General features: G+C 37.1%; 2 protein-coding genes across 4 annotated transcripts in view; one reads left to right on the forward strand and one right to left on the reverse strand.

Moving 5' to 3' along the window:
- Positions 1-640: 640 nt before the first annotated feature.
- LOC117563690 (putative neural-cadherin 2) overlaps positions 641-27,621 on the reverse strand; it is a 159,041-nt gene continuing 132,060 nt past the window's right edge. For all 3 annotated transcript variants that reach the window (XM_034242133.2, XM_034242134.2, XM_052003106.1), the window contains 7 exons: positions 17,636-18,027; positions 14,729-16,662; positions 14,481-14,651; positions 9,066-9,307; positions 1,271-1,498; positions 1,035-1,208; positions 641-957 (listed from right to left, as the gene is read on the reverse strand). In XM_034242133.2, coding sequence (XP_034098024.1) covers positions 722-957; positions 1,035-1,208; positions 1,271-1,498; positions 9,066-9,307; positions 14,481-14,651; positions 14,729-16,662; positions 17,636-18,027 — 3,377 coding nt within the window. In that variant the 3' untranslated portion in view covers positions 641-721. The remainder of the gene's footprint in view (positions 958-1,034; positions 1,209-1,270; positions 1,499-9,065; positions 9,308-14,480; positions 14,652-14,728; positions 16,663-17,635; positions 18,028-27,621) is intronic.
- LOC117563691 (uncharacterized) lies at positions 20,903-27,508 on the forward strand. Its single transcript, XM_034242136.2, has 2 exons — positions 20,903-21,410; positions 26,438-27,508. Exons 1-2 carry the CDS (start codon positions 21,403-21,405, stop codon positions 27,177-27,179), a joined length of 750 nt encoding a protein of 249 aa, XP_034098027.1. The 5' UTR covers positions 20,903-21,402; the 3' UTR covers positions 27,180-27,508.

Consider the following 27,621-nt stretch of genomic DNA (forward strand, 5'->3'; position numbering starts at 1 on the left):
ACGTGATGCCTGCAGCAGCAGGTGCGAAATCGGTTGGCAATTGGACACGTGCATCTTCTGGTCCAGTGAAATTCGAGTTTCCACGAGTGAGTAGGAGGGGGAGAGAGGGAGAAGACGAGTTGGGGGATAACAGTTAGTTCTAGCTTTTTTGGTCTGTGGAGGGACCGAAACTTACGTGCTAACGGGAATGCAGTATTTATACAGGGTGTCAAGTTTTAGAAACTCTTCTCTTCAAGTAATTTGAATTCAGTATGCTTAACTTTAGTATTTTTATATTTGTTAGTATTTTTATTTTTGGTTTTGGGTATATAGCACGTTTTAGTTTAACGCTTTTTTGATTTCAAATTTGGTTCACTGGGAAAAAATACCAAATGCAGTATTTAAATGAAAATACAGTATATATAGAAAAATGCACAATTGAAATCAAACATATAATTCCTGATTGGAAATTGGTTGGTAAAGTTTCATTCATTTTGATTTCAGTATATTTTGTTTTCTTTTTTAGTATTTTCAGTATGCTTTGGTATTAGAGAAGTAACATTAACCTAACCTAAATCACTCATTCACACTCAATCACATTCACATTCATACACTTTCGATATACATGGAATTACTTAAGTTTTTAGTTTCAAGTTTGAAATCGCTTTTGGATTCCTTCATTATTTTTAACTACAGCTTAACTATTTATTCATTTATCTTTTTTGTTTTTTCTTCTTCGCTTTTATAATACAACTTTGCCCGGCTCCGTGGTGGCAACAGTAGAACCACCGCCACCGCCTGGTCCGGCACCGCTGCCTGTTGCAACCACGGCGAGCACATTATCCGCTGGCGTGGCGCCGCCCACTTGATAGTCATGTTTGGTTTTCGCTTTATCATGCACGTACATCGCGGCCAGGGCATTGAAACGTGGACCCCAATTTTGTAAATAGTTAAAGTCTTGATTCTCATCGTCGGTGCCTGCCGTCGTTGGATTTGGGTTTAGAGTAGTAGAGAGTTTAGTGATATAGTTAAAAGTGTTTTCGTCTCTCACTCACCTGATGCCAACGAGCTTAGCGATTCGGCAATGCTGCCGCTGCCCTCGAAGGTGAAATTGCGCAGGTCATCGAAGGGCGGCGCATTGGGATCCTTATCGATACGTTGCTTACGCTCCTCCATCAGATACGCCACATTCAATTCCTGGCCCGGTGGCAGCAATGTCATCACTGGATCTATTGTTGTATATGGAAGCTTGAACTTCGCTCTCTCTGTATCAAGTCGTGTGTTTACTCACATATAATGGGCATCTTGCAGGCGGCAATATCGGGTGGCATGTTGCCGGCCTGTGCACTGATTGGTATTTGCAGTGGCGTTATGTCAAAGGCCGTCATATCATCCTCGCCGCCGCCTTCGTCCTCATAGCTAATCACCGTTTCACGCACATCCTTTTCAGTGCCGGAGCGCTTCTTCTTTTTGGTCGTCTTGCGCTTGCGATTGTACAGCACGAATATCAATGCGAGAACTGGAAATAAAAGAAATAATGCATGATATTACAAGGAATATAAACTCAATACTATAATTAATATATTGCTTTCTAGTTGTATTGTTTCTTTGTTATTAAATTTATTATTAATATTATGCAGATATGAAACTATCAGTTTGAGCAGTAACTGAATTCATGTATAACTAATTATTGATAAAAGAAAGAAAAGAAGAAAGGAAGTTTAAGATGCAAATGACTTATAACAGAGAGAATCGATAAACAATAAGAACTGTCGTTTAAATACATAGATTCAAAAATGTAGCTAACATAAATATGTCAAAAATCAGTACTCATTGATTTGAACAGAGTTTGACTTAACAAATTATCTTTAACCAAAATAGTTGCATTCGATTGTGTTCGATCCATTTTCTTTCAAAAAAAATCCTAATATACTAAAACTTGCATATTGAAGTAGTATACCAATATACTGAATACAAGTTTAAATATATTTTAGTATTTTTCGGTATTATATATGCTTAAGTTATATTTCAAAATATACCTTATAATACAAAATATATGAAATTGTCAGCCAAAGCTTTTTATTTTTAAGAATATGATTTGTGTTCCTACTCACTTTGTATATATTTTTTTTTAATTATACTATATATACAAAATGTTTGAAGAACATAATTTCGTGAATTTTGAATATTATGTTTAAAGTCCCAAATGGTCTTTCAAGTCAACTTCGTTTCAATCATTATTGAAATAATAAATATTTAACAAATTTTAATGGAAGTCAAAGTGCTTCCAAACTATGTAAGTGTATTTTATAAATTGAAACTTTTATTACTACAAACTTTAGCGGAAAAATATAAGAATATGAATTTGTTATTGGATACCAATTTTTTTTTTTTAAATTCAAACTTTATAATATTATTATGGATAACTTTTACTTAAAACCAATAAAAGTTAAAGCACTGTTAAGTGTTTTTCTAACTCTTTTTTGCTAGATTTTATGAGGCATAACTTCATGAGCCAATAATTACCGTTAGAAAAAAAAACTATTTACTTTTTCTGCAACAATTTTATGGCTTTCAAATATTGATGTGTATTGAAGTGGAGTTTGTGGCTACATAGCCATTAAAAAGTTTTGCTTTATGGTTAACAACAACGATAAAAAATTAACGAGTTAGCTCGGCTGATTAAACTAGCTAGCTCACTTTACTTAGTAGCTGCCTTAAATTTGAGATTTACTTTGAACATCAAACGAGTTCTTTCCGCACCCTTTGATTAAAGGAAAATAGTCGATGTATTGACGACAATTCCACTAGAACAACTTAAATAATTTACCAATATTTGCTGAAAGGCAAAAAGGACTCGAGTGCATTTGGAGTACAACTTGTTTGGTTAGATAATGCGAAAGTTGGAAAAGTTTTATTCATTGAGCCGGCAGACAGAGACAGAGAAATGTAAAAGGCACTTTGCAATTGTCGAACTGATAATGAACTATTTCTGGTGACCAAACTGACGCTGCTCTTGTAATTGTGAGGTTAAACTTTGTCGACAGAAAGAGAAAGGATGGCCTGCTGTGAGTGAGTGAGATGGCAAATAGCAGAAACTGTGGGAGACACTAAGCGGATTATCAACCTCCAAAAAAAAAGAGAAAAAAACTGAAACATTTCAAACGCAGTAAACTTGTTAGATTTACTATTTCACTTTAGGTTTTCATCTCGCTTTAACTTCAAGTTATATTAATAACTTTTATGCGAAACTACTTGCGACATATTCTTCAAGGGGCAAGGCGTGTAAACAACTTGCAATAACTGGAAAAGAAATGTGGCAAGAAAACTGTGCATTTTATCATTTGTGCCCTCGGTTGACAGCAATATTAACTGGGTTCAGTCTTTGCTTCGCATTCGCGTTCGCTCAAGTAAAAATAATTAAAAGTCTGTCTCAGTTTTTTGCGTTTTCCAAAAATTTGTGCTGCAAATGTCTGTTGCAGGGCGCGTTGCAAGTTGACTTTGGTTAAGCGGATTCATTAGTTTGCAACAACTGGCAGCTGCTGCTGCTGCTGCCGAAAAGAAAACATTAAATAGAATAGAATAGAACTTGCCCCAAAAGTTCATTAATGCGAATGAGCCCAAAGTTGAACATTTTCAAAGATTTTGCCATCATTATTATGATGATCTTGAACGTGGCGCGTTTCAGCATTTCCCATTTCCCACATCCCACATTTTCCGGTCCTATTTCCTATTGTATGCGCAACATTTATATGTTCATCTTATCTGTTTTTTCGTGTACATTTTTCTTTAGATTTAATTAGCCTCATTAAACGTAAATGGAGTTGTTACTGCTGCTGTTGCTGTTGTTATGGCCACCTAGCCGCACTCACTTAGCCAACTGTGCGTCGTCCCTTTTTGCGTATTTATTTCACATTCTTGTTTTTAAACAACATCCAAAGCTAGGTGGCTTTCGCCTTGCCACCACAAAAGATGCTTCGCGACGGCACGAGTTGATTTCATTAAGTGGCACTTGGGGCAAGTTATTCTGCTCTAGACCAGGGAAAAAGGTTGCGACGCTAAAAGGTAATCAATGCAAGAATAATATCAAATTAGAAATTTAAGAGGTTCGTTGCCCCATGAAAATAGCTAAGAAAGTTTGTTTTCTATAGAAACGATGAAGGGAGCATTTGAAAGCAACTATTATGCGTAATTATAAATACTTATTTCCTGAACATTTTCATCTATTTGTACAAATAACTTCCTTTCTTTTAAAAGTAATTAAATATATTTATTCTTTGAACAATTTGACAGCTAACTATTTTTACAGTCAACTTCCGTCTTTAATTTGAAAATTGTAAAGAGAGGACTAAAATAAAATAAATAAAAAGAAAGAAATGTTTTGAGACACAAACTATTCTGCATTTGTTTTTATGTTATATTTTGAACTTCTGCTAAAATTTAAATAGAAGTTTTTCGACAATTCGAATTTGCCATTGAATTTTATTTATATTCAATTGGGGATTTATATCCTTAGAAAAAACTATCATTGAATCCTAGTTTGAAATGCTCTAATGGTAAATTCTTTTAGATCTTTTAACTATGAGCAAACAAAAAAATTTTTTTTTAACTTTAAATTTGTTTTATTGAAATTTAATTGCAGATTTAATTTCATAAAAGATACCCTCTACAAAAGCTTGAATACAATAAATTGGGTTTTCAAATTTTTGTTTCAAAGAACTTTTTAAAAGCAATTTCACTTTTATTCTGTTTAAAATTTGTTAAATTTTATGGGAACTAACTTGGTTGAATTTTAAAAGAACTACGACTAAAATGAAAAGTAAAACATATCACTGAACTTAACCCAAATAAAAAAGCAATTGACTTTCATAAGTTTTCTGAATTAAATCATACTCAATAACTGTTTAAATTTGTATGATTCTTTTTAAAAACAATCCAAAGCTTTGCAAACTTTTTAAGCTTAAGAGAATTGCAGTACTTGAAAACGTTACAATAATAAATTGAAATCATGTTGAGAACTCTTTAGCGTAATTCGCTCGCCACTTGAGCTGCTTTATGCTCAGTGCTAGGCAACAGTAGCTGGAGCCAAAGGACAGTACTTGGTAATTATTCTGTGTTGAAATTTTGTGAGGTCAAACTACACAGGAACACAACAGACAACTACATACACAACAACCTGAGCAGAACTCTAAAAGCCAGCGACTATCCCAGAAACTAAACAATAATTGTAACAAACTATAGCAGCAAAAAAAAGAAGGAGAAAAAAGAGAGAGCTACTGTGTTCTAGTGGCATAACAAAGCCGCTTGTTTGTCCTTTGTTTGCAGCGAGCTTCACACAACACATTCACAGGCACTTTTTCAGCTCATCTTTTGCATATAGTTGCTGACATTTTTTTGCTCCCGAAAAAAGTAGAGGACACAACAGGACACAGCAGGACGAGTCAGCTCATCAGAGTTGCCTCACTGAGCTGAGGGCTTCTATTTTTATACCCGCTACCCATAGGTTAGAAGGGTATTATTGTTTTGTGATTCTAGCAAATGTATGTATATTTAGTACATATATGTATATTCTTGATCAGCTATAATAGCCGAGACGATATAGTCATGTCCATCGGTCTTGCTTTCTTTTTTCCATTTATATTTCAGAGACTATCACTTTATATATTTGACTGGCAATTTGGTATATTTTGTACTCTATGGTATATTTTAAACGGAGTATATTAAATATATTTGGCTGACCATCTGGTATATTTTGTACTCTATGGTATATTTTGAATGTAGTATATTCTACATTCGTCTGACAATTTCGTATATTTTCTAATCTATGGTATATTTTGAATGTAGTATATTATATATTCGACTGATAATTTGGTATATTTAGTACTCTATGGTATATTATACTAAATAAATACGACATAATATACAAAATATTCCAATTGGTATATTTTTTTTTTTTTTTTTTTTTTTAGTATTTTTGTGGAATATTTTAAGAATAATACCGCATTGTTTTGTTATTATTAAAAATGAATAACGAGTATCTCACAGCCGAGCACATTGAACTGTATAATTTTTTTTTTTTTACATATTTTACTTTTTTTTGCCTGGGCACTTGAAATTTCATGCCGAAAATACAGTTCAACGATTCTGAGCTTACACAGGCCCAGAGAAAACAAAGAAGCAGTAAGGCAGAGAGGGAAAGGGAGAGGGAAAGGTGGAGAGCGAAGCGTTGACTGTAAATAATGTTAGATAATTATTTAGTTTTTGTTTTGTCTTTGCGCCACTTTAATGCAATAACAACAAAGACGAAATTGCCTCCAGTGTTGTCAGTGCCTTGAAATTTTCACTTCATAAACGGCAAGTGTAGCAGGGGAAGGGGAAGGAAGAAAGGAGAACAGGGTGGGGGGAGGAGGGAACTGAGCACTTCCTGTGTTGTGCTCTCTCTCGAGCATTCGTTTGCGTTTATTTATTGCGCCTATTTTGCGGTTTAGCGGTTTTATGGCCCCACACTGCGTATGCGCAATGCAAAAAAGGCAACTGTGTAATTAGCCGGCTCGAAAGGCGGCTAATTAGCTTAAGGCTTTGTTGTTGTAACTCGTAACTGTAACTGTAACGGTTCCTCTCTCGTTCCTGATGCAACTTCAAACCACGCAACGCCTTTCATTACAACTAGCCCCTCGATTATTTTTGGCACTGGGATAAATCAGCCTCAGCTTTTAAATATGGCTACAAATAAATTGTCAGCAGCTGCTGACCAACTGGCCAACTGAATAAAGCGCAGCTCAGATAGCAGCAGCCAAATGCGAAAGAGAGAGCGCAGAAAAAAAAACACATTGAGGCGACGCTAATTGAAAATCCTTTGAAATCCCAAACGAGTCGAATTGCCGGCAACAACAATAACAACAAAAAAAAGGGAAAAGTGAAATTGCGTATAAGCCAGCGGGTCCCATTCGCATTGCGCATTTCGCATTTGTCTCTGTGCAACGTTTTTGAAAATGCTCAAATCCACTTAACGCTATCTTGCTCGCTCTTGTCCGCTGTCCATTAAGTGCCACAGTTACACTGAAACCACATGAAATCTTTGACAACAGTATACAAATCAAAGCTATCGAAAAGAAGTTAAAAAAGTGTAAAATAGTACACGCTTAGATTGAAGCGCATTTCTGGTTTGTTTTTTAGAGCTTTCCTCTGAAGCATTGTGACAAAATTAATAATCTGATTACGGTCCATTAGCAACCAATTGTCACCTGCATAAAATTTCCTTTTGGCAGAGTAACTTAATGCTCTTTGAGGTGTATTTCAAAGTTTCCTCTTTGCTTTCTCATTGTTTCGATTTTGAAGCACCTTCGAGTGGTCTTCAAAATCGACGTTGATAAATCGCATTCGAACTGTCAACATATTTGTTTTTGATATAACATTTTCGATTCCTTTGTTCTGTGCTCTAAGTCGCTTTTGTTTATGCACAACTGCATTCAGTGTTCTACATTCTATTTAATATTCAAATTTGAATGTTTGTTTTGTGTTTCTATTTCTCCTAGCTAGTATTCAAATAATTATGTTCATATATATGTATGTATATTTCAACAATTTTCTTCTCAATAATTGCAAACACTTCCTAACACATATTTGAATATTTCCTTTTCAAATTTGATTTTATTTGGTTCTTTCATTGGGATTTCCCATTCCTTGTTCGGAATTACATTTCCCATTCTGAAATGTTTATAAGCATTACATGCATTTCAATTTTCGTATTTATTATATTTAATCTTCAATGGTAGCAGCATTTTGTAAAACTAATTTAAAGGTATTTTACACATTCCTTTTTCAGATTTGTAATTATAAATTTATTTAAATTGTTTCTTACTTTTTAATTTTCGTATGGAAACATAACATATTTGTTTGAATTAAATGCATCTGAATTTATTTAGTTATCCTTCCATCATTTTAATAATTCATACAACAAATTAATTTTTTTTTGCAATTTTTTTATGAAAAGACTTTTATTATTTCTTTAAATCCTTTCAATAATATTTTCTATTCAGTTTCTTTTTCATTTGCTACTATTGTTGATTTTTTGTTTATTAGCCTAATGATTTGTAATGTATCACTTCAGTTGTCAGGAAATGAAATTTAAATGTGTAAATTCTCTGCTCAAAATTGTTTTAATTGTTCACTCATTACTTTTCCGTTTCGTTTTTGATTTCCCACTATTTTTGATTTATTTTTTTATTAGCTTATAATGCTTTTAAATGTATTATTTTGCTGCTCAAAATTGTTTTAATTTTTCAGTTTATTTTTTGGATTTGCCAATATATTTGCTTAATTATTTATTAGCATAAAATGCATTTAAATTTATCTTTGCAGTTATAACTCTTTGATTGTATTATTTCCAGCCATTCCCCAAATGAATTCCCATTTCAATAAATAGCGATAAAAATCAATTTCATAAAAAATTCGTTCAATATTGTTTTTATTACTTTCATTGAAGTAATTTTTTTGAATTGCATGATTATTTGATTTTTATTTTATATTTTAATGCACTTTTTTTGCAATGTTATGAATGTTTTTTTTTGGGTTGTGCAATGGATGTTCTTAATTAGCCATCCAGCAAGCGTTGCATTCCGCCAACAAAATAAATTGCCCTCGGTTTGGCGTTGAACAAAAACACAAACGAGGACAAGAAATGTGGCACTTTGCAAGAGTAACAACCACGCCCCCCTTTTGCTGAATAAACAGAAAGGGGCGTTGCTGATGTGCGTGTGTGAGAAGCGAGAGATGTTTTTTCTCGCTGGGATTTAAGTGCAGCGCGGGTCCAAACTACTGAAAATTGCATTTACATGTAAAAACAGACAACTGAAAACAACACGCCACATTCGGAGGCACAACCTGGGGAGGGGCAGGCACAAGAGGGAAACGTTTGTTTGTATGCGGATGTGAATGCGGCTTAAGCCGCTTTAACTGACACACATGCATGCCAAATTGTTGCAGCAGCTTAGCGAGGAGGTGGTTGCTGTGCCACACTCACACTCACACACACACAGACACACACTCGCCTTCTTGCCACAGCTGGCACTCGTTACAGTACTTACTCAGTATGATAATCAGGCAGACGAATATGGCGCCCAAGGCGCCCATGCTAAGCTTCAAACGTTGCCCCTCCTGCACAAGTTCACAGTTCTCGCCCCAATAGCCCTCGGGGCAAATGCAACGATATCGCAATCGTGGCTCCAGATTGATGCACGTGCCACCGTTTAGGCACGGCATGTCCAAACACTCGTTGCGATCGACACAGCCCTTCGTGTCCGTCGACATGATGCGTCCTTCGCTGCAGCTGCAAGTGTGCGAGAGAAACAGAAGGGCATTAGTTTTTTTCTTTTTTTGTTCTGCTTTTTAGTGTTACGTTTTGTAAAATTCATGTTGTGCATAACTTTTTAAAAGCTTCCAACTTTTTATACCTGCTACACATAGGGTAGAAGGGTGTTTAAGCTTTGTGCCTGCAGAAAATTATCTAACAGGCATATCTGACCCCAAGAAGTATATACGAGTATAATATATTCTTGATTAGTCATGTCCATCTGTCCGTATATCTGAGAGACTATATCTATATATATTTGACTGACAATCTGGTAAATTTTGTACTCTATGGTATATTTTGAATAAAATAGTAGATACAAATACGAAATATAGCCTTTGGTATATTTTAGTATTTTTGCTGTATACAATTTTGGTATATTGGTATTTGGTATATATAAAAATAATACCTGACGGTATCACAGACTACAAAATATACCAGATCCTGTCAAATATATTCGGTATCGATACTAAAATATACCAAACACATTTTATTGACAATGTGGTATATTTTGTACTCTATGGTATATTATGAATTAAGTATTATATCAATATACCAAATAAAGGTATTTAGTATTTTATTAGTTTTGCGGTATATTAATTCAGTATATTATTTAACGGCTAACTAACAGTCGAGCACACTCGACTGAACCTTTCATACTTGTTTTTTTTTTCGACACAAAAAGTTTGCTGGCCAGTTGTTAGCACAGCGGAAGTGAAAGGAGGAGGTGAGGAGAAGGGGGAAAGAGGAAGAAGGAAGGAGGAAGGGAATGGAGGAATACCGCTGCTGCATCTTTTGTGTGCATTAAGCGCGTTAGCTCCATGGGGAGAAGACACGCTCAGTTCTCTCAGCTCTCGCAGTTCTCCCCCAAAAGGATTAGGTCATAGTTTCTCGGAGTAATCACTATTTCAACCAGCTAAATTCAAAATGTGTGTTTCAAAACATTTTCAATTTCAGCGCATGCATATTTGATGCTGCACTTCGCAAAAGTTCTGCTTTGGATTTTATGGCATTCCGCGATTTAATAGCATTCAAATTAATGTGATTAAATAGTACTAATAGAGCAGCTTGAGGAGTTAGAAAAATTACAATTAAGTTCTAAAAGTGGAAATTGAGAATAAACTAAAATGCAATTAAATTCTAAACATGCCGATAAGAAAATAACTTAATTTAAGGTTGAGCAATGAATTTCAATAAAATATTCAAATTAAATGCGTATTTTTTGAAAGTATAATTTTTAAATACAAGATGAAAAAACATTCGAGTGAAGAAATTAAACATATTGAAAAAATATTGAATAATGAAATATTACGCAGCATAATTCAAAATTTTAGAAAATTAATTACATATGAAAAAATTGAGAATAACGCATCTAAATAAAATTAAATTTTTTTCTTGAATATAAAATTAACTACATTAAATACTAGGAAAATGTAAAATTTTAATGCAAATTAAGAATTCCGACATTAATGCTATTAACATTCAAACTACAAATATTAATACTTGAAAAAAGTTTAAAAATCAATTAATTAACTCTTAAAACACATTTTTTCATAATTAAAATATATAATAATCTACAAATGATTGCTGCTTGATATACCAGTCACTTTTAATGATTTCGTCAACTGCATAAATTAAATTAACATATCACAATTTGAAAAAATAAAAATCATTCGCTCTTTATGTAAATTTCATTTTTTTAAGGATTTGCTCTCATTCACTATAATGGAAATCTATACGTCAATTATTTCTATTAATATTTTTATATTTATGTTCGATGGATTTTTTTTAAATGTTTTAATTTCCATAATGGAAAATGAATTAAACTGCATTACGAATTAAACAATATATAATTCATTATACATATCAATTATTTTATCAATTATTTGTATTATTATTTTTTTATTAATGTTGGGTAGATTTTTTCAAATGTTTTCATTTTCATAATGGAAAATGCGTTAATCTGCATTACGAATTTAACAATATATAATTCATTATACATATGTGTTTTTTTTTTTAATTCTCCAATTTCATTTTGGTAATGGGAAAACCTTTTCAACTGCATTAAGTATTCAGCTTTTTATAAAAATTGCTTTTATACTTCATTGACTTAATATTTGTAATGGAAACTTCTTTAAACTGCATTTAACTTAAAGCAGAAACTACAAGTTGACTTTCACTTTTGAATGCAAGACAGATTTTTACATATAAAGATTTTTACAATGTGGGTCAATTCATCTTGTTATGAAGCTTGCAAGAGAAGCAGAGAGAAAGATAGTGCTAAAGAGTAGCCACATTTCGCCGGCTGACACGAATCCCAACGCTCGCTGCACAATGAAATTCGAATTGAGGGTAAAGCGAGCATAATTTATGGAACGTCGACACCTGGACATAACGCAAAGGCAAAAGCAAAAGCAAAGGCAACAGCGTTTTTGGCTCTCCGTGTTCGTGTTCGTATCCAGCATCCGTGTGGCACTATTTAAATTTGCTTAAAGCGCCAACACTCCTCAATTCGTCTTACAAATGGGGCCACCAAAAAGCACTAGCCAGAGAGGGAAATGTAGAAGTTGCCATTCAGCAGCTTTCCCACCCGCTGTTTCTGCTGCTGATGATATGTATAATGGCAAACGTAAATGGAGCACGAAGCTGTTGGGAGAGTGGGAGGATAAGGGAGCAGAAGCATGATAGATAGGAGCAACGAACAGGTTTGGGGACGGGCGTCTGTTTGTTCTCAGTGTGGTTCAAATGGAGTCACTCGGCAAAACTAATGATGTGGAAAATGTGCTCGCTTCTAGCACAACGATTGGAGTAGGTGTTGCAACTGGCAGCTGCCAGAAGGATCGAAAGTCATGTGCTGGCATGCAAATATATATATATGTATATATATATTGAATATATTTATACTATGTTGATATTTGTGTGGCGGTGGCACATTGCATCTGGGATGTGTCAGGACATGCTGATGACAATTGATATTATTTGTTTTGTGCCCCGCTGCTGCTGCTGTTCGATTTGTTTGCTACTCTCCCCTCCTAACACTCTCTCTCTCTCTCTCATTCTCACTCCTCAGCACCTGTAAGGTGAGCTGTGGGAAATAGAAAAGAAATGATAGCAGATGCCAAATACCATACGATGCGATACGATGTTGTTATGGCATCTGGAAGAGTTCATGCCACAGTTAATGGCACATTGATGTGTGACTGAGTGGGTTGCACATTTGAGGCGAGCAATTGCTGCAGCATTGCTGAAATATTTCCACAAATATTCAACAAATTCAACGAAATATATTTTGGATTGATTTCAAAATTGGAAATAAATCAATTTAACGATTTAACTGTTTAACAAAATTATGTAAAGTGGGGAAACAAGTATAGAGGAAATATTTAAACAAATTTCACGAAATATTTTTAAATCGATTTAAAAATGGGAAATGGAATAGTTTAATTTCTTGATTTTGCTGTTCAATTAAAATATGTAAAATAGAAAAAGGATTAAGAACAAATATTTCCACAATTATACAACAAATTTAACGATTTAAAAATGGGGAATTAATCAATTTAAAGAAATTATGTAAAATAAGAACTTTTTTAAATATCAAATGCAATCACAATTTTCATATTATTATGAAGATTACAGTCGAGCGTGCTCTCCTATGTGATACCCGCAGCTATTTTCAATAAAATCATATTCTAAAAATATACCAATAAACTACAAAAATACTAAAATATACCGAATGTACTTGTTAAATCGATATACTACATTCAAAATATTCCCAAAAGTACATATGTAATATACCAGATTGTCAGACAATGCATCTTAACCCCGATTGCAGTAGTATTTCCTAAATAACTTTTACATTGTTTTTCTAATCGTCACCAAATATTCTGACATCATAAAAACCGTACTTATAGTTTTATGAACCAAAAATCGGGCTTTAATTTTAGCAGGAATTTAAAAGTTTTATCTATGGCGATGGGATTATTAAAGTAAGCAATAAAATAAGAATAATTTGCTTTAATTTTGTTCTTAATTCTCTAACCTCTTTATATATGATTTCAGGTTTGAATACATTGAATAGTAAAACAGGCGTTTAAGCTAAACTTCTTTTATGATTGTCTATTCCACCTTATAGTACACACATGGATGCAAAGTACGCATTGCAAGCACATGAATGTTTTTAAATATACACTCGAGCGCTAGATGGCGCCAGCAAGAAGTAAACTTACTTCCCGTTATGCAAAATAGTTTCTTAAATAACTGCTACTCTATGCATGTGTGTGTTAGTTGATTCTAATGCAAAACTTTGCAACAGAGATAGAATGTAAACTATATATAAAAGTGGCTCGTGTGCAGAAGATTAACAAAAAGCTGTACCTTGTTAAGAAAAAAATTTTAACTAAAATAACGTGGAAAACCTTTTTAAGAAATGTATTATTTAAATTCCAAACATGTAATTTTATTTTTTTTCTTTTTCTAATATAGAAAATGTGCAAATTTAATTTTCTTTTTTACATATAAATAAAATATTTTAAACATAGCAGTCCTGAAACGAAAATTCTCTAAATATATTTATTGCACAGATTTTGTTAGTCATAGACGTCTATTTAAATAGTTTTGTATGATAAAATCGCAAATGCAGCAATTTAATTCATTACATTTACTACTATTTGAATAGTTTAGTGTGATTAAATCGGAAATCCAGCAAATTCAATTGCCTGACTATGGTATATATTATATTTCTAATTTTGCATTTAAGTCAAATATAATATGAACTAGAAAATTAAGAAGCATTAACACATTAATGAGCTTAGAAACTGCATCGAATGCTTAATTGGGTGCAGCACATTGTTTTGAGTAACCAGCTTATGAGTAAAGTGAATACAACAACGAGTACTCGTATTTAAGGCAGTCAAGAACAGTGAATAGAATTGGAGGTAGTTGAAAATTATGCATTATTGTTGTATGTGAGTGTTTGTGTGGCGAAAAAGCATTCACAATGGGCTTACAAAGTGAATGAGGCGATGCGTTGCAATGTGTGCAATTAGTGAGTGCAGTTAGAGAGCACACACTTAGAGGCAGGTGAAATACACACACACAACAACTGCATTTTGAAGCACAGAGGAGGCGTTGAACTGCATCATGTTGTACTTACGTGCACTCGTATTCATTCCACAAATCAACACAATCAAAGGGATCCGGACAGATGACATTGGAGCATGGCCGATTCGATGGGCAATTTCGTTCCACATTCCTCGCCATTGTCGCCTGTCCCCATTGGGTGCCATTCATAGCCGGCGGCAGCGGCAGATGTTTGCCATCAAGTCTGTGAGAGAGTGGGAGCGAGAGAGATGGTGTAAAAATGTTGCTAGCATAATTAGCAAACTCAGAGCAAAAGCTCACCTGATGTCGTCGAGGCAGCTGCGTTGAAAGTCCGCCTGCACCTCAAACGTTTTGACGCCCGTATATTCGGCCTTGCCGCCTGCATAGACGCCCTCCTGCTTATCAATGCTGAGCCACTGATGTCCCTGATAGTGAAACGATTCATTGTAACGCCTCGACTCGCCGCCATCCAGCTCCATAATGGCTGCCGAGCCATAACGACTTATGCGCACCACATGCCACTGTCCATCGTTCACAGTGATTGCCGTCAACGTCAGAAGCTGCTCCTCATTCCGCAGCGAATTCAGATTATAGCGAAACTGCAGCTGTCCGCGTCGCAACTCCAAGATGGCATATTCACGCTGATGCTGATCGCTGACACGAAACAATTCGCCTGCTTGCTCCCGAGTGCGAAATCTCAACTGCAGCTGAGTGCTGAAGCGATCGGGTTCGAAGCTCAATGCAAACTTGACGTAACTCTGCGCTTTAAATGTGGTGGGCACAGTGGGCACATTGCAACCCGGACCCATCCAACCAGGTTGACAATGGCACTTGGCCTGCACCAAGCTGGCCACACAATTGCCATGATCCCAACATCTGGCTGTATGCTCCGTCTTTAAACAAACTTCATCGGTTTGCGGACAGGCGGGAAAACTGTTACGCGACAGCGCTGGGAAAGCCAAATCATAATGCTCCGAATTGTGCACAAGATTGCGTATGCAGCCATCGAAACCCTTCGAGCTGAATGCATATTGCCAATTGTACAGAGTTTGATCGAAATGCTGTCGATACAAACCGCCCAATTGCAGTGGCTGATTGAGATTCAGTGTCTCGGCAAATGGTGGTATTTGACCCCGTGCCTGACACGCATTATCATCAAATTCTGGCGCTGTGCCATCCTCGAGTTCCGAAACCAAAGCCGTGCGACAAAAGTCCACAACCATGCGCACATTTTCGGCATCCCAAAAGATATCCAAGCGATGCCAGACACCATCGTCCAGCGTCTTTTTGGTCTTCACACGCAACTCCAAGGTGCCGGAGCCAAAGTCGATAAGCAAACGCGGATAGCCCTGTTCCAGTTCAATGGCTATAAAGTCACTGATTACCAGCTCGCCCACTTGCGGCGGCACTATCGGACCATTGTAGAGTATCAAACCATCCGCTTCGCGTGTGATAAACTCCAGGCTCAAATGCGATTCGGCGCACAGTTGCAACGGTGGATACCAGGCCCAACCATTGCCACGAAAACTGCGTGTCGATTGCTGGCAACGTGGTCCGCCATAGCCAACGGGGCATGCCACACAACGCGGACCGTTGCGCGTCTCCACGCAGCGTCCCCCGTTGAAGCAATGATGCGTGCGACAATTGTGATCGTGATCGGTGAAATTCCGCGCCCGGCAAACGCACTGTGCACTCAACTCGAGACGCACACCAACCAGCGCCGTACGATTGACGCTCACTGTATACGGTTTCTTGCCCAAATCAACGCGCGAGGTGCACGATCCGCTGGCACACTTGCCGCGACCCTCATGCAAACACTCATCGATGTGCACCATCGTGATGTTCAGTCCCACCTCCTGTTCGATCTCCTCGCGATGCATTTGCACCACTCCATTGAGTCGCACCGCCTTGAAGTACGGCTGCTGCGTTGCCGATCTGGCTGCAAAGTGCACATCTGTTAGAGGATATGGCGACTGAGCTCGCAGCTGTACGCTGAACACGTCCACGTTATCGCGATCCGTGTAGAGCAGCTCAGCGAGCTTGTTGCGAAAACGCTCCAGCTTTGAGGGTTCGACTTGTTGTTTCAGTGGATTCCAGGTGCGCACAAAGTCTTCGTCGGTAATGTGTGCCAAACGCATGGAGCCAGCTTGCTGCACTGCCTCGGCTGTGATGTCGCGCACAGTAACGCTCAAATTGGCGGGTATATCCTCCTGACCATGCTCACGATCGTATACCTTAAGGAGCAAATGAAATACTTTTTAAAATTTGTAGAAACAATTTGTTTAACTTTGTTTAAAATGTTTTCAGAATATAACACTGAATCTCAGAGACGAGAGCATACAATAATAGCTTCAGTATTTATGATTTCTGAAATGTTGGTTGCGATGGTATAAAAGTATACTTTTATATGGCAAAAATAATCTACTGTACTCGGTTTATAGACGCTTGCTGACTGTCTGGTTTATGTATTTTATACCCTATGGTATATTGTGAATGTAGTACAAAATGTATACGATATACCAAAAATATAATATTATACAGTATATTTTAATACTTTGTGGTATATTTTTGGTATATTTATAGAATATGGTTTTATTGAAAAGGGGTTACGGGTATCGTGAGATACCCGAGTCGAGCATACTCTGCTTTCTTACTTGTTTTGCTCAGGTATTTCAATTTATTTCCAAACATTTATATAAATACATCTTTTTACTTGGGTTTATAAAATATATGATTCTATGTTGCAATAAAATCTTATGCTACTAATGAATACAAGACTCCAAACGTGGTAACTCAGGCTAAAACAGTTCCAGGGTAAGTACTTAAGTATTTAACCCTCCTTTGGGCCATTGGTAATCAAAAATTTATATTAAATGTAAAACTTTCCGTTATTAAGGAAAAAATTAGAAACTGAATTTTCGTTAATTTTGTCTAACTACATTTTTATTCTGTAATATATCTGCAAAATGTATTATTGTACGAGTATTTCAGTTATTTTATATATTAGTCTGTGTAAGTATTTTTGATATTACTATTTTAGTAACAACACTTTAACAAGCATTTCTGATTAAGGACAAGTAGACTATTTAACGCAACTTTGTTTTAAGCTGTGTGTTCCCAATACATTCACAAATTCAATATACTCGTTGACCTCGTGAGTACAGGGTACACTTCACTTAAGTTGAAAATACCAGTAAGAGGACTCACCTTAAAGCGCAGCTGATAGCGTCCACGTCTTGTGCCCGCTCGCATTGTCAATATGCCGGTGTCGGTGTCGAGCTTGAAGCGCTGGTGCTCCTGGGCCTCCCAGTAGTATTTCTTGTCGGGCACATCCCAGTCGTCGGGATCGTTAACGTACACACGGCCAATGGGCGTATCCTGCGATTGTCCTTGATAGTTGTAGACCAACACCGATTTGCTGCCCGGCTGCATCTTGTTGTCGTTGACGTCGCCAATGGTCACCGTCACTGTGCTGGTGCCTGTCATGGCTGGCGCCCCGTTATCCTTTATCTCAATGGGTATGGTAAAGGATTTCTGCAGCTCACGGTCAAAGGGACGCAGCGAGGAGATGATGGCCACCCCATTACCATTGTCGCCTCCTGTTTAGGACATTTTGTGTTCATTCCGAGAAGCATTCAAATGGATTTCATTTCGTTTTGGGGTGGTGTTCAAGTTGTCGTTGTTGTTGTTGCAGCACATAAAAGCAGAGGCAAAAGAGAAACGAGAGAGATTCGAACATAAGCAAAAGGGAAATTCAAGACTTAAAGGGAGCCAAATGACAATCAAATAGGGGCAATTTCAAGTAGTAAAAGGGTTCACAACTACTCGTATGTTTGCATATTTGATGTCTTTAATGACAAACTAAAGAGATTATATTTCATTGGCTTATCAACACTTAAATTTTATTTTTGTGTTGCTCCGTTAAATGCTTTGGGTTATTATGAATTTTATTAGCTTGCGATGTTCAAATTTCAATTTCGAAAATAGTATAATTTGTATACTTCATTATTAACTACAATTTTTGTTCTATACTGCTTTATTTTCATTAGCATTTAAATTCAAAATAATAATTAATAATATAAAAAATATATTTATTTAAAACTTAATTAAAATAGTGCTTAGAATATAACAATAAAAAGGAACCTTTAAATACCCAAAACAAATTAATTAAATATAACAGTTTTTTTTAATTAATTTGTTAACATAATTTTTGATTTTTTACAAAACCCAAGAAAGAAATTATTTAAAATTTAAATTAATTAAATAACAATAAAAATACTAATTGAAACTATTTCTTGACTAAAGAGTAAAAATAAAATGAAAATTATATTAATTTAAAATATTTCTTGAATATTAAATAAAAATAAAGCTTTAAATATAAAATTTTAAAGAAAAAAAAAAATCATTATAAATTTCAATAGTTGAGTCTTGTGTATTAATATAGTTTTTTGTTTTCTTAATAACGTCCTAGAATTTGAAGATTCTTTAGAAAATTAATTTAATTTAATAACGATAAAAATCTCATTAGACATAATTCATTAATATTTAATGAAATGAAAAGCTTCCTTTTAAAAACTATAGATATTGTTTTATGTATGACAATAATATATTTTCCATTTTCAAATGTAACATAATTAAGTTCGTGTTCAACCCACTAAATTGACTTTTTAATTAAACTTTAATAAATAAGGTCTTTGCCCTAGTTTCTGCTACAAGCTCTCTCGCAACATTAACAAAATCTATAAATAATAATTATTCGTGTTAATAAATTGCAATATACACGTGAACTTGTCATGGTCAGACATGAACAATGTTAATTGCATAAATTGCACAAATAATTGTTTAACTGTTTTGTGGCATTATTTATGTGAAATTCAACTAGTGATTATAGAATTTTAATGTGGTTTCATTGATATGTAATCAATATTTGCATGCGCATTACGTCTGTCTATACATCAAATATTTAATACGAGGCAACAGAGTAATTTAGTTGTTGCTTTTTTCGCATTTTTTCGTATTATTTTATTTTGGTTCACATTCGGAATAAACTATGAGTGTAAACGCGGTGTAAGTGTGGCCATCATTTATTCTTAAATTAGGCATAATTAATGGCACATTCAGTGAGAACTGAACATATGTACATGAATTGGAATGGATTTTGCATTAGCTTGATTAACAATTTATAGGTTTAATGATAGCTGGCGAGCCATCTATAATTGGCTACGTTTTGTACTAATTATACAACTCATTTAGGTAATTATGCAAATTAATAACGTCACTTTTAGCAGCGTTCATCGTATTCTATTAAATTTTTCATTTATTTGTTTATGCCAAAGTAAAAAAGAGAATTTAATCGGCTTTTTGAATCAATTATTTATTTTGCCGCCATTCACAAAACACGTAAATAACGAAAACAAAAAAAACAAGCATTCTTCTTGTATACCTTGAAATCCAAGCACGCGCCAACGACCGATGATAAAAAGCAAAAAAAAAAGGACAAAACAAATTTCAAAGGAAAATCGAAAATGCACGGCTTGTCAATGTCAGCAACGTATTCAAGTGACACCTCAAATTTCTTTCACCCCTCGATTTTTATTTTCAATTCTATTTGCTTTTCTTTTATTAAAAGATATTTTTTATACCGTTTCGAATAACTTTGGGCCCGACGACAAAGACTGGAAAAGTTGGTAGACCAATTTCATTTACGCCCCGGAGAAAAGCACATGAAATGGCCATAAAAACAATGACAGCTCTGTCCAAAAGCAGAAAGAGACAGAGGGAGAAAATGAGAAGTGGTCTCTCTCTCATTTTGAGAGTGTCTTGGCCAGAAATTTGCCTTGAAGCCAACTCTCATCTACCATTTAACAATATCGTTTGGCTGTTTCCCTTCTCATCTCTTGTGTTTTTTGGTTCTTTCAGTTAACTAACTCTGTGAACAAACAATGCTGATGATGCTGATTGTCTGTGGCATAATTCAATCACCATTACTATGCAAACACACTTTGGTCTAACGTTTTTGATTCTGATTGTGTGCAAAACCCAAAACGAAAGCCAAACTAAAACTTGAACTCAACTCCAAGCGGCGGCGGTTGCATGCTGCGTTTGCTTGCCTCTGCAAATTGTGCAAGTGCTGATTTTGTTTCTTTGCCTTCTATTTTTTTGGACAGTATAGTAGATTAGTTCTGAGGGATTCTCTCTCTCTCAGCACTCTGTCAATGGCAATTGGTTATGAGCACAAATTGACCTGTGGCTGCTGCTGCTCTTGCTGCTGCTTCTACTGTTACCCAAAAGATTTGGATCTGAACAAAGTGTTTGCTCCTTGGGTCATAAAAAATACTTGGTTTGCCAAATTTGTTTTTGAATGGCTTAGTTTGAACTTGTAGCTGAGAAAAGCAAATCCATCAGGGCTGGATTTTTGAAAGTCTGGCAATTTAATATTAATACTTCAGCAGAGCATTTCATTGACTCTGTTAAATCAAGCGCCTTGTCCCACTGTAAGCCTGCTCAGCCTAACTGAGCAGTTACATTTACTCTCAATCTTGCGCTCTTTGCTACAGTTGTTACATTTTAGTTATAAGCTTTCGCTCAACTTTTGTTTTCCTTTAACTACTAATGTCGGAATAACCGGCAAACAATAAATTGTCGCTCTCTCCTTTCGCAACTAGCAAACGAATTAGACGTGTTTTAATTTGCGCATCAGCAGCCTTCAAAGTGCCTCATCTTTTTTGCTCCCAACAACAACAAATATATTTTCGATTTTCGTAATTTTACATGGCGCCCGAGCAGGGACTACAAAAAAGACTTTGTTGATTGTTAATTAAACATAAAGAAATTCAATTATTTCAATTGATAAGTTTAATTAATTTCACACCTTGTTGGCAGCTGAGTGCATATAATTATAAACACATTCGTTTGCGTTGTTTCGTTGCTGGCCTTTGGATTTATGGATCAATCAGAAGTCAACAGCTCTTCTGATGAACAGGTAACAGTGTCAACAACTGGAAAACTTTGTTAATAACTTTGGACCTGGTGACATTCATTGTGATTGTTTCCCAGTTCAGACTGTTATATCTTGTATTAAACAAGAGTCCAGTTGCCTGACACTGATTATTGAATTGTAGTGAACAATTGATGCAACACACATAAGTGAAATCCAAGTGCCAAAACAGTGAAACCACCCCTCGCAACTTTATGATTATGCTTTCAGGTTCTTTATAACATTGAGTTACAATAATAGCACCCGCGCATAATTTCAGTTATTTTTCGCTCTCTTTATTTGGTAATCTTCGCTCTCGCTCGCTTAAAAAGTTGCGCTCTCGCTTTGCTTGTTCATCTTCGCTCTCACTTGCTTATTAAGTTTTGCTCTCGCTTGTTCGATCATCTTCGCTCTCGTTGTGTTCGATCGTTTTCGCTTTGCTTGTTCGGCGCCGCTCAAACTAACATTGAAGCTACGCTCACTGTTGAGTTTGACATTAGAAACTTTCTCTTGACTTCTTGCATTGGTGTTTCTCTTAATAGTAGAGTGTGTTTTCTCTTTGCTTAACTTGCACAACCCAGAAACATACACCAAGTCGCAATGTCGAAAGATAAAGGGAAGACTGAATTAAATCAAACCGTGATTGAAAATTGCCATAGTGCAAAATTAACACTGTTATTTTCTAGATTATCGAAGCTAGAAGAAAGTATTGAGAGGCTTAGATTAACAGTGTTAAATGAAACAGGTTCCATGAACAAAATTGAGATCCAATGTCGTTTGGATATATTAAATAAATACATTGCAGATGCCATGGAGTTGCAATCTGAAATTGATTGCATTGACCCGGATAATTCTAGCCGTGCTTCCTTAGAAGAATTATGCATTAAGACAAGGTCGTTGTATCTGATTAGTTTGAAGGAGCCCGATTCGGACCGAGTGGCTCAGCCAGCGGCGTATAGATCTCACTTGCCTAAAATGAACTTACCAAAGTTCAATGGCAAGCACTCAGAATACAAGCAGTTCATAAGCCTTTTCGAAAGTCTTGTAGATTCTGACCGGTCGCTATCAAATATTGAAAAGTTCAATCACTTAATTTCATGTCTGTCTGATGAGGCATTAGGAACAATAAAGGCGTTCCAAGTTTCGGGTGTAAATTACCCAAAAGCTTTAGAAAACTTGAGGCGTGTATATGACAACAAATGTCTTATATATTCTTCGAAACAATCGCACAATTGTTTCATATCTCGCCTATGAATAAACCTTCAGCATCTGGGTTGAGAACCATTATAGATACTGTTTCGGCAATTTTTGAAAATTTGTTGTCACTAGGAGATGAACGGGACATCACCAACGCGATTCTCATACATATTGTATTATCAAAGGTTGACCATACCACCAAATCAAAGTATGAAGAACAGCTCGACTATAACAGGCTTCCACAATGGTCTGATTGTGTCGATGTTTTGAATAGGCGCTACCAGCATATTTCAGCTGAGGAAAGCTCGAAACATAGAACGAGCCCTAAGCCAGAACCGAGTCCCAAACGGACTACCAAAGCGTCGTATTCAGCGTCTAAATCCAGCAACCCTAGTTGTCAGTTCTGTAACGCGAATCATTTTATAAGCAGTTGCCAAGGCTTTAGTGCACTGCCGGTTACAGAACGATTCAGTTTCGCCAAGACCCAGAACCTTTGTTTAAACTGCTTGCAGTCTGGGCATAGAATATCCAGCTGCACATCTTCAAAATGCAGAGTGTGTTCTAAATCGCACAATACATTGCTGCATAGATTCGATGCGACAGCTCAGCCTCAGACCACGGGTATAAGCCAGCGTCAAAATCAACAGCCTGGTAGCTCGAGCGGCCAAGCATCGTCACATCCAGCGCACGTAGCCAAGCCAACAGCAGAAGTTGACCATGTCATTCTGGCTACCGCTGTTGTGAAAATTCGCGATAGATTCGGTCAATTCCAGTTGGCCAGGGCTTTGTTGGACTCTGGGTCTCAGGTCAATTTCATGACTGAAGAATTTGCCCAAGCTCTAAGGTTGTCGCGAGCCAACAAGTGTCTGACAGTTACGGCCATAGGAACGTCAAACTTGGTAGCCCGACATGAAGTGTCGACAACGATATCATCTCGTGTTAACAAACATCAGTTTGACGCCGATTTTTGGGTGCTGAAATCAATTTCGAACCAGCAGCCAGACAGCTTGATTCCAGTCAGGCAATTACAAATACCGGCTAACGTGGAACTGGCTGATCCTTATTTCTACAAGCCGCAGAGAATCGATTTGCTATTAGGAGCCGATTCATTCTTCGACCTTTTGTGCACAGGCCAAATTAAATTGAACGACAGTGGCCCTCTGTTACAAAAAACTCTGCTAGGGTGGATTGTGTCAGGGCGTTGCAAAGGTCTTCCGAGTCAGAACCCATTATGTGGTGCAACAACGTACTCGTCGGAAGATATACAACTTGACTCGCTGGTAGAAAGGCTATGGGAGTTAGAAAAAGTTCCAGATTTATCGAACGTCGCTAAATACTCGTCAGAGCAAAGAGCCTGCGAACAGGACTTTATTGACCGAGTGACAACTCTATCGACAGGGCGATTAGAAGTTAGTCTTCCTTTTAAAACAGACCCAAAAATACTTGGTTCGTCCTTCGAAACGGTAAAACGTCGGTTTCTTTCACTTGAACGCAAGGTTTCAAGAAACACAACATTGAAGGAAATGTATGTCAGTTTCATGAAAGAATATATAGAACTTGGTCATATGTCTCCCGTTGATTTTCCACCAGGACCACACTATTTTATACCACATCAGTGCGTCCTGAGGCCTGATAGTGCCACCACCAAACTTCGAGTTGTTTTCGATGCTTCGTGCAAAACGACTTCAAATTATTCATTGAATGATATTCTAATGGTGGGGCCAACTATACAGAGGGAACTCTTCTCGTCGCTAATTCGCTTTCGACTTAGTCGGTTTGCCCTCACGGCAGATATTACTAAAATGTATAGACAAGTAAGCATGTCTCCAGAGGATCGGATGTTTCAACTTATTGTCTGGCGTGAAAATCCGTCAGAAAAGCTTCAAATTTACCAACTGAATACAGTTACTTATGGCACTGCGTCTGCTCCTTTTCTGGCCATACGAAGCCTTCACGAACTTGGTGTTCGCCATAAGGAAACACATCCTCTTGGAGCTAAAGTCGTCTGCAATGACTTCTACGTCGATGACATGCTTACTGGAGCTGACGATGCTGACACGCTGAAGGAGATTTGTGTCCAAGTGTCAGATATCCTAAGCTCCGGTGGTCTCCAATTGGCCAAGTGGTACTCCAACCACCCTACTTTAATCAATGAGAATGAAACTGATAAAGTTCTCAGTTTCAACGACACAGATTCGACCAAAACATTGGGCATGCGGTGGACGCCAAAATCTGATATATTTCGATATCATTTGGATTCCAGCTTCACCGATCTTAGCCCAACAAAACGCAACGTTTTGTCTGTGACAGCTCGTATGTTCGACCCACTTGGCTTGCTGAGCCCCATCAGTATTAAAGCCAGAATCTTACTGCAAGAGCTCTGGCAAAATCATCTGGCATGGGACGAAACTATCCCTATGCAGATGCATACAAGATGGGAGAGATTTAAAGAAAATCTACTAAACCTTGACAAAGTATCCATTCCACGATACACCAATTCCAGCAAAGCCAAGATCCAAATTCATGGATTTGCAGACGCTTCCAGCCACGCTTATGGCTGCTGTTTATATATACGAGCTAATCAGAATGGAAAAGTGAAATGTAAATTGCTTACATCAAAAGCAAAAGTTGCGCCTTTAAAAACCAAGTCGATCCCAAGACTTGAGTTGTGTGCAGCGTATTTACTGGCGCAATTGTGGTCGTACGTCAAGCCAATGCTTGGCAAATGCGGAATCGACAGTGTGCATTTTTGGACAGATTCAGAAATCACACTGTATTGGATTAGAATGTCGCCTTCTTCGCTAGCAACATTCGTAGCAAATCGTGTATCCAGTATACAAGACCTCACACAAGATGTTACATGGAGACATGTGCCTTCTGCGTCAAACCCTGCCGATATTTGTTCTCGTGGGTGTGACATCGATGAATTAGTCGACTCGATATGGTTAGAAGGCCCACTATTCTTAATGGAAGAGCAGTGTGAGTGGCCTAAGAATCCTCATTTTTCATTGTCAACCGATTTAAAAAACAGTGAAACAAAAAAATCAGCTCAGGTTTGTTTAACTACCAACCCTGATTTTCTGTCATCTATACTGGCTCGCTTCTCTTCATACAAAAGGTTAGTTCGAGTGATTGCCTATGTGTACAAATTCATTTGCTGGCCAAAAACTAAAAATTGTTCTTCAGCCCTTAGTAAACAGGAGTTGTATTTTGCCTCGTTAAAGTTATTTGAATTGGTTCAGCGGTCAGAATTCAACTTGGAATTTAAAAAACTAAAAGCAAATCAATTAGTTCAACCAAATGTTCAATCTCTCGCTCCATTTATTCAGAAAATCTCTGAGCCAGGAAAATCTCTTTCGTTGATCCGCGTAGGTGGCAGATTATTAAATGCACCGATTGACGACGATGCCAAGTTTCCAATCTTAATGTCAAAAAATTCGCCCTTGGTCAGACTGTATTTAAGAGACTTGCATCAGACCAACTGTCATGCTGGTGTTAAAACTATGATTTCGCTCTTAAGGCAAAGAATTTGGCTGATTAATGCTCGAAGAGAATGCACACAAATAGTTCGTGGTTGCATTCTTTGTTTTCGATACAAGCCAAAACTAATGGAACAAGTAATGGGGCAGTTACCAACTGATCGCTTGATTGCTTCACGTCCATTTCACATTTGTGGCGTTGATTTTTGCGGACCCATAAATGTCTCCTTGAGAATTCGGGGACGGCCTCCTTTAAAAATGTATATAGCAGTATTTGTGTGTTTTGCATCAAAGGCTGTTCATCTAGAACTGGTTGCTGACTTGTCCACTAATTGTTTTTTTATTAACCCTAAAAAGCTTCATCGCAAGGCGTGGCGTTCCACTTCGGATGTATTCGGACAACGCCACCAACTTCGTCGGGACAAACAACGTACTCAAGGAGCTACAGATGGAGTTCACGAAGCAGCAGGAGAAACTGCAGTTGTTCGCGTCGGAGATGGGGATGGAATGGCACTTCATCCCTCCTCGAGCCCCACATTTCGGAGGGCTGTGGGAAGCCGCGGTGAAATCCGCAAAGCATCTCCTCGTCCGGCAAATGGCCAACGCGTCACTGACGGAAAGCGAGGTCAGAGCTCATCTGGCAGATGTCGAGGCCATCCTCAACTCGCGGCCTCTCACTCCACTCAGCTCCGATCCCAACGATGGCGAGGCTCTAACGCCGGGCCATCTTCTAATCGGGCAAGCCATACGTTCGCTGCCGCAAGGATCCGTGCCAGACAGGCCCAACAAAGAGCTGACGTATTTGCGACGGTGGCAAATGTTATCCACGCTCAGACAGCGGTTTTGGCTCGCGTGGTCGAAGGACTACATCCACAACCTCCAAATCCGCACCAAATGGAAGTCTCCACAGCCCGGCTTGGAGGTCGGATGCCTCGTCCTGGTTCACGAGGACAACACGCCACCTCAGCGGTGGATAACTGGAAGGGTCGCAGGCGTAACCCGAGGAACAGACGGCCAAATACGGGTGGCCGAAATTAGAACGGGCACTGGTACATTCAAGCGCCCAATCCATAAATTAGCACGGTTGCCAGTGATTTGAAATCCCACGTCGGGTATTCCAAGGTGGCCGGTGTTAAATCAAGCGCCTTGTCCCACTGTAAGCCTGCTCAGCCTAACTGAGCAGTTACATTTACTCTCAATCTTGCGCTCTTTGCTACAGTTGTTACATTTTAGTTATAAGCTTTCGCTCAACTTTTGTTTTCCTTTAACTACTAATGTCGGAATAACCGGCAAACAATAAATTGTCGCTCTCTCCTTTCGCAACTAGCAAACGAATTATACGTGTTTTAATTTGCGCATCAGCAGCCTTCAAAGTGCCTCATCTTTTTTGCTCCCAACAACAACAAATATATTTTCGATTTTCGTAATTTTACAGACTCTGTTCTTGATTAATTAATATTGCATTATTTCTTTACGATCTAACATTTTGAATGTTGAGCTATTTTATGGAACACTTAAAGTTAATTAAAACTGTTTAATAC

This window comes from Drosophila albomicans, chromosome 2L (genome assembly GCF_009650485.2).
Source record: "Drosophila albomicans strain 15112-1751.03 chromosome 2L, ASM965048v2, whole genome shotgun sequence".
Taxonomy (NCBI): domain Eukaryota; kingdom Metazoa; phylum Arthropoda; class Insecta; order Diptera; family Drosophilidae; genus Drosophila; species Drosophila albomicans.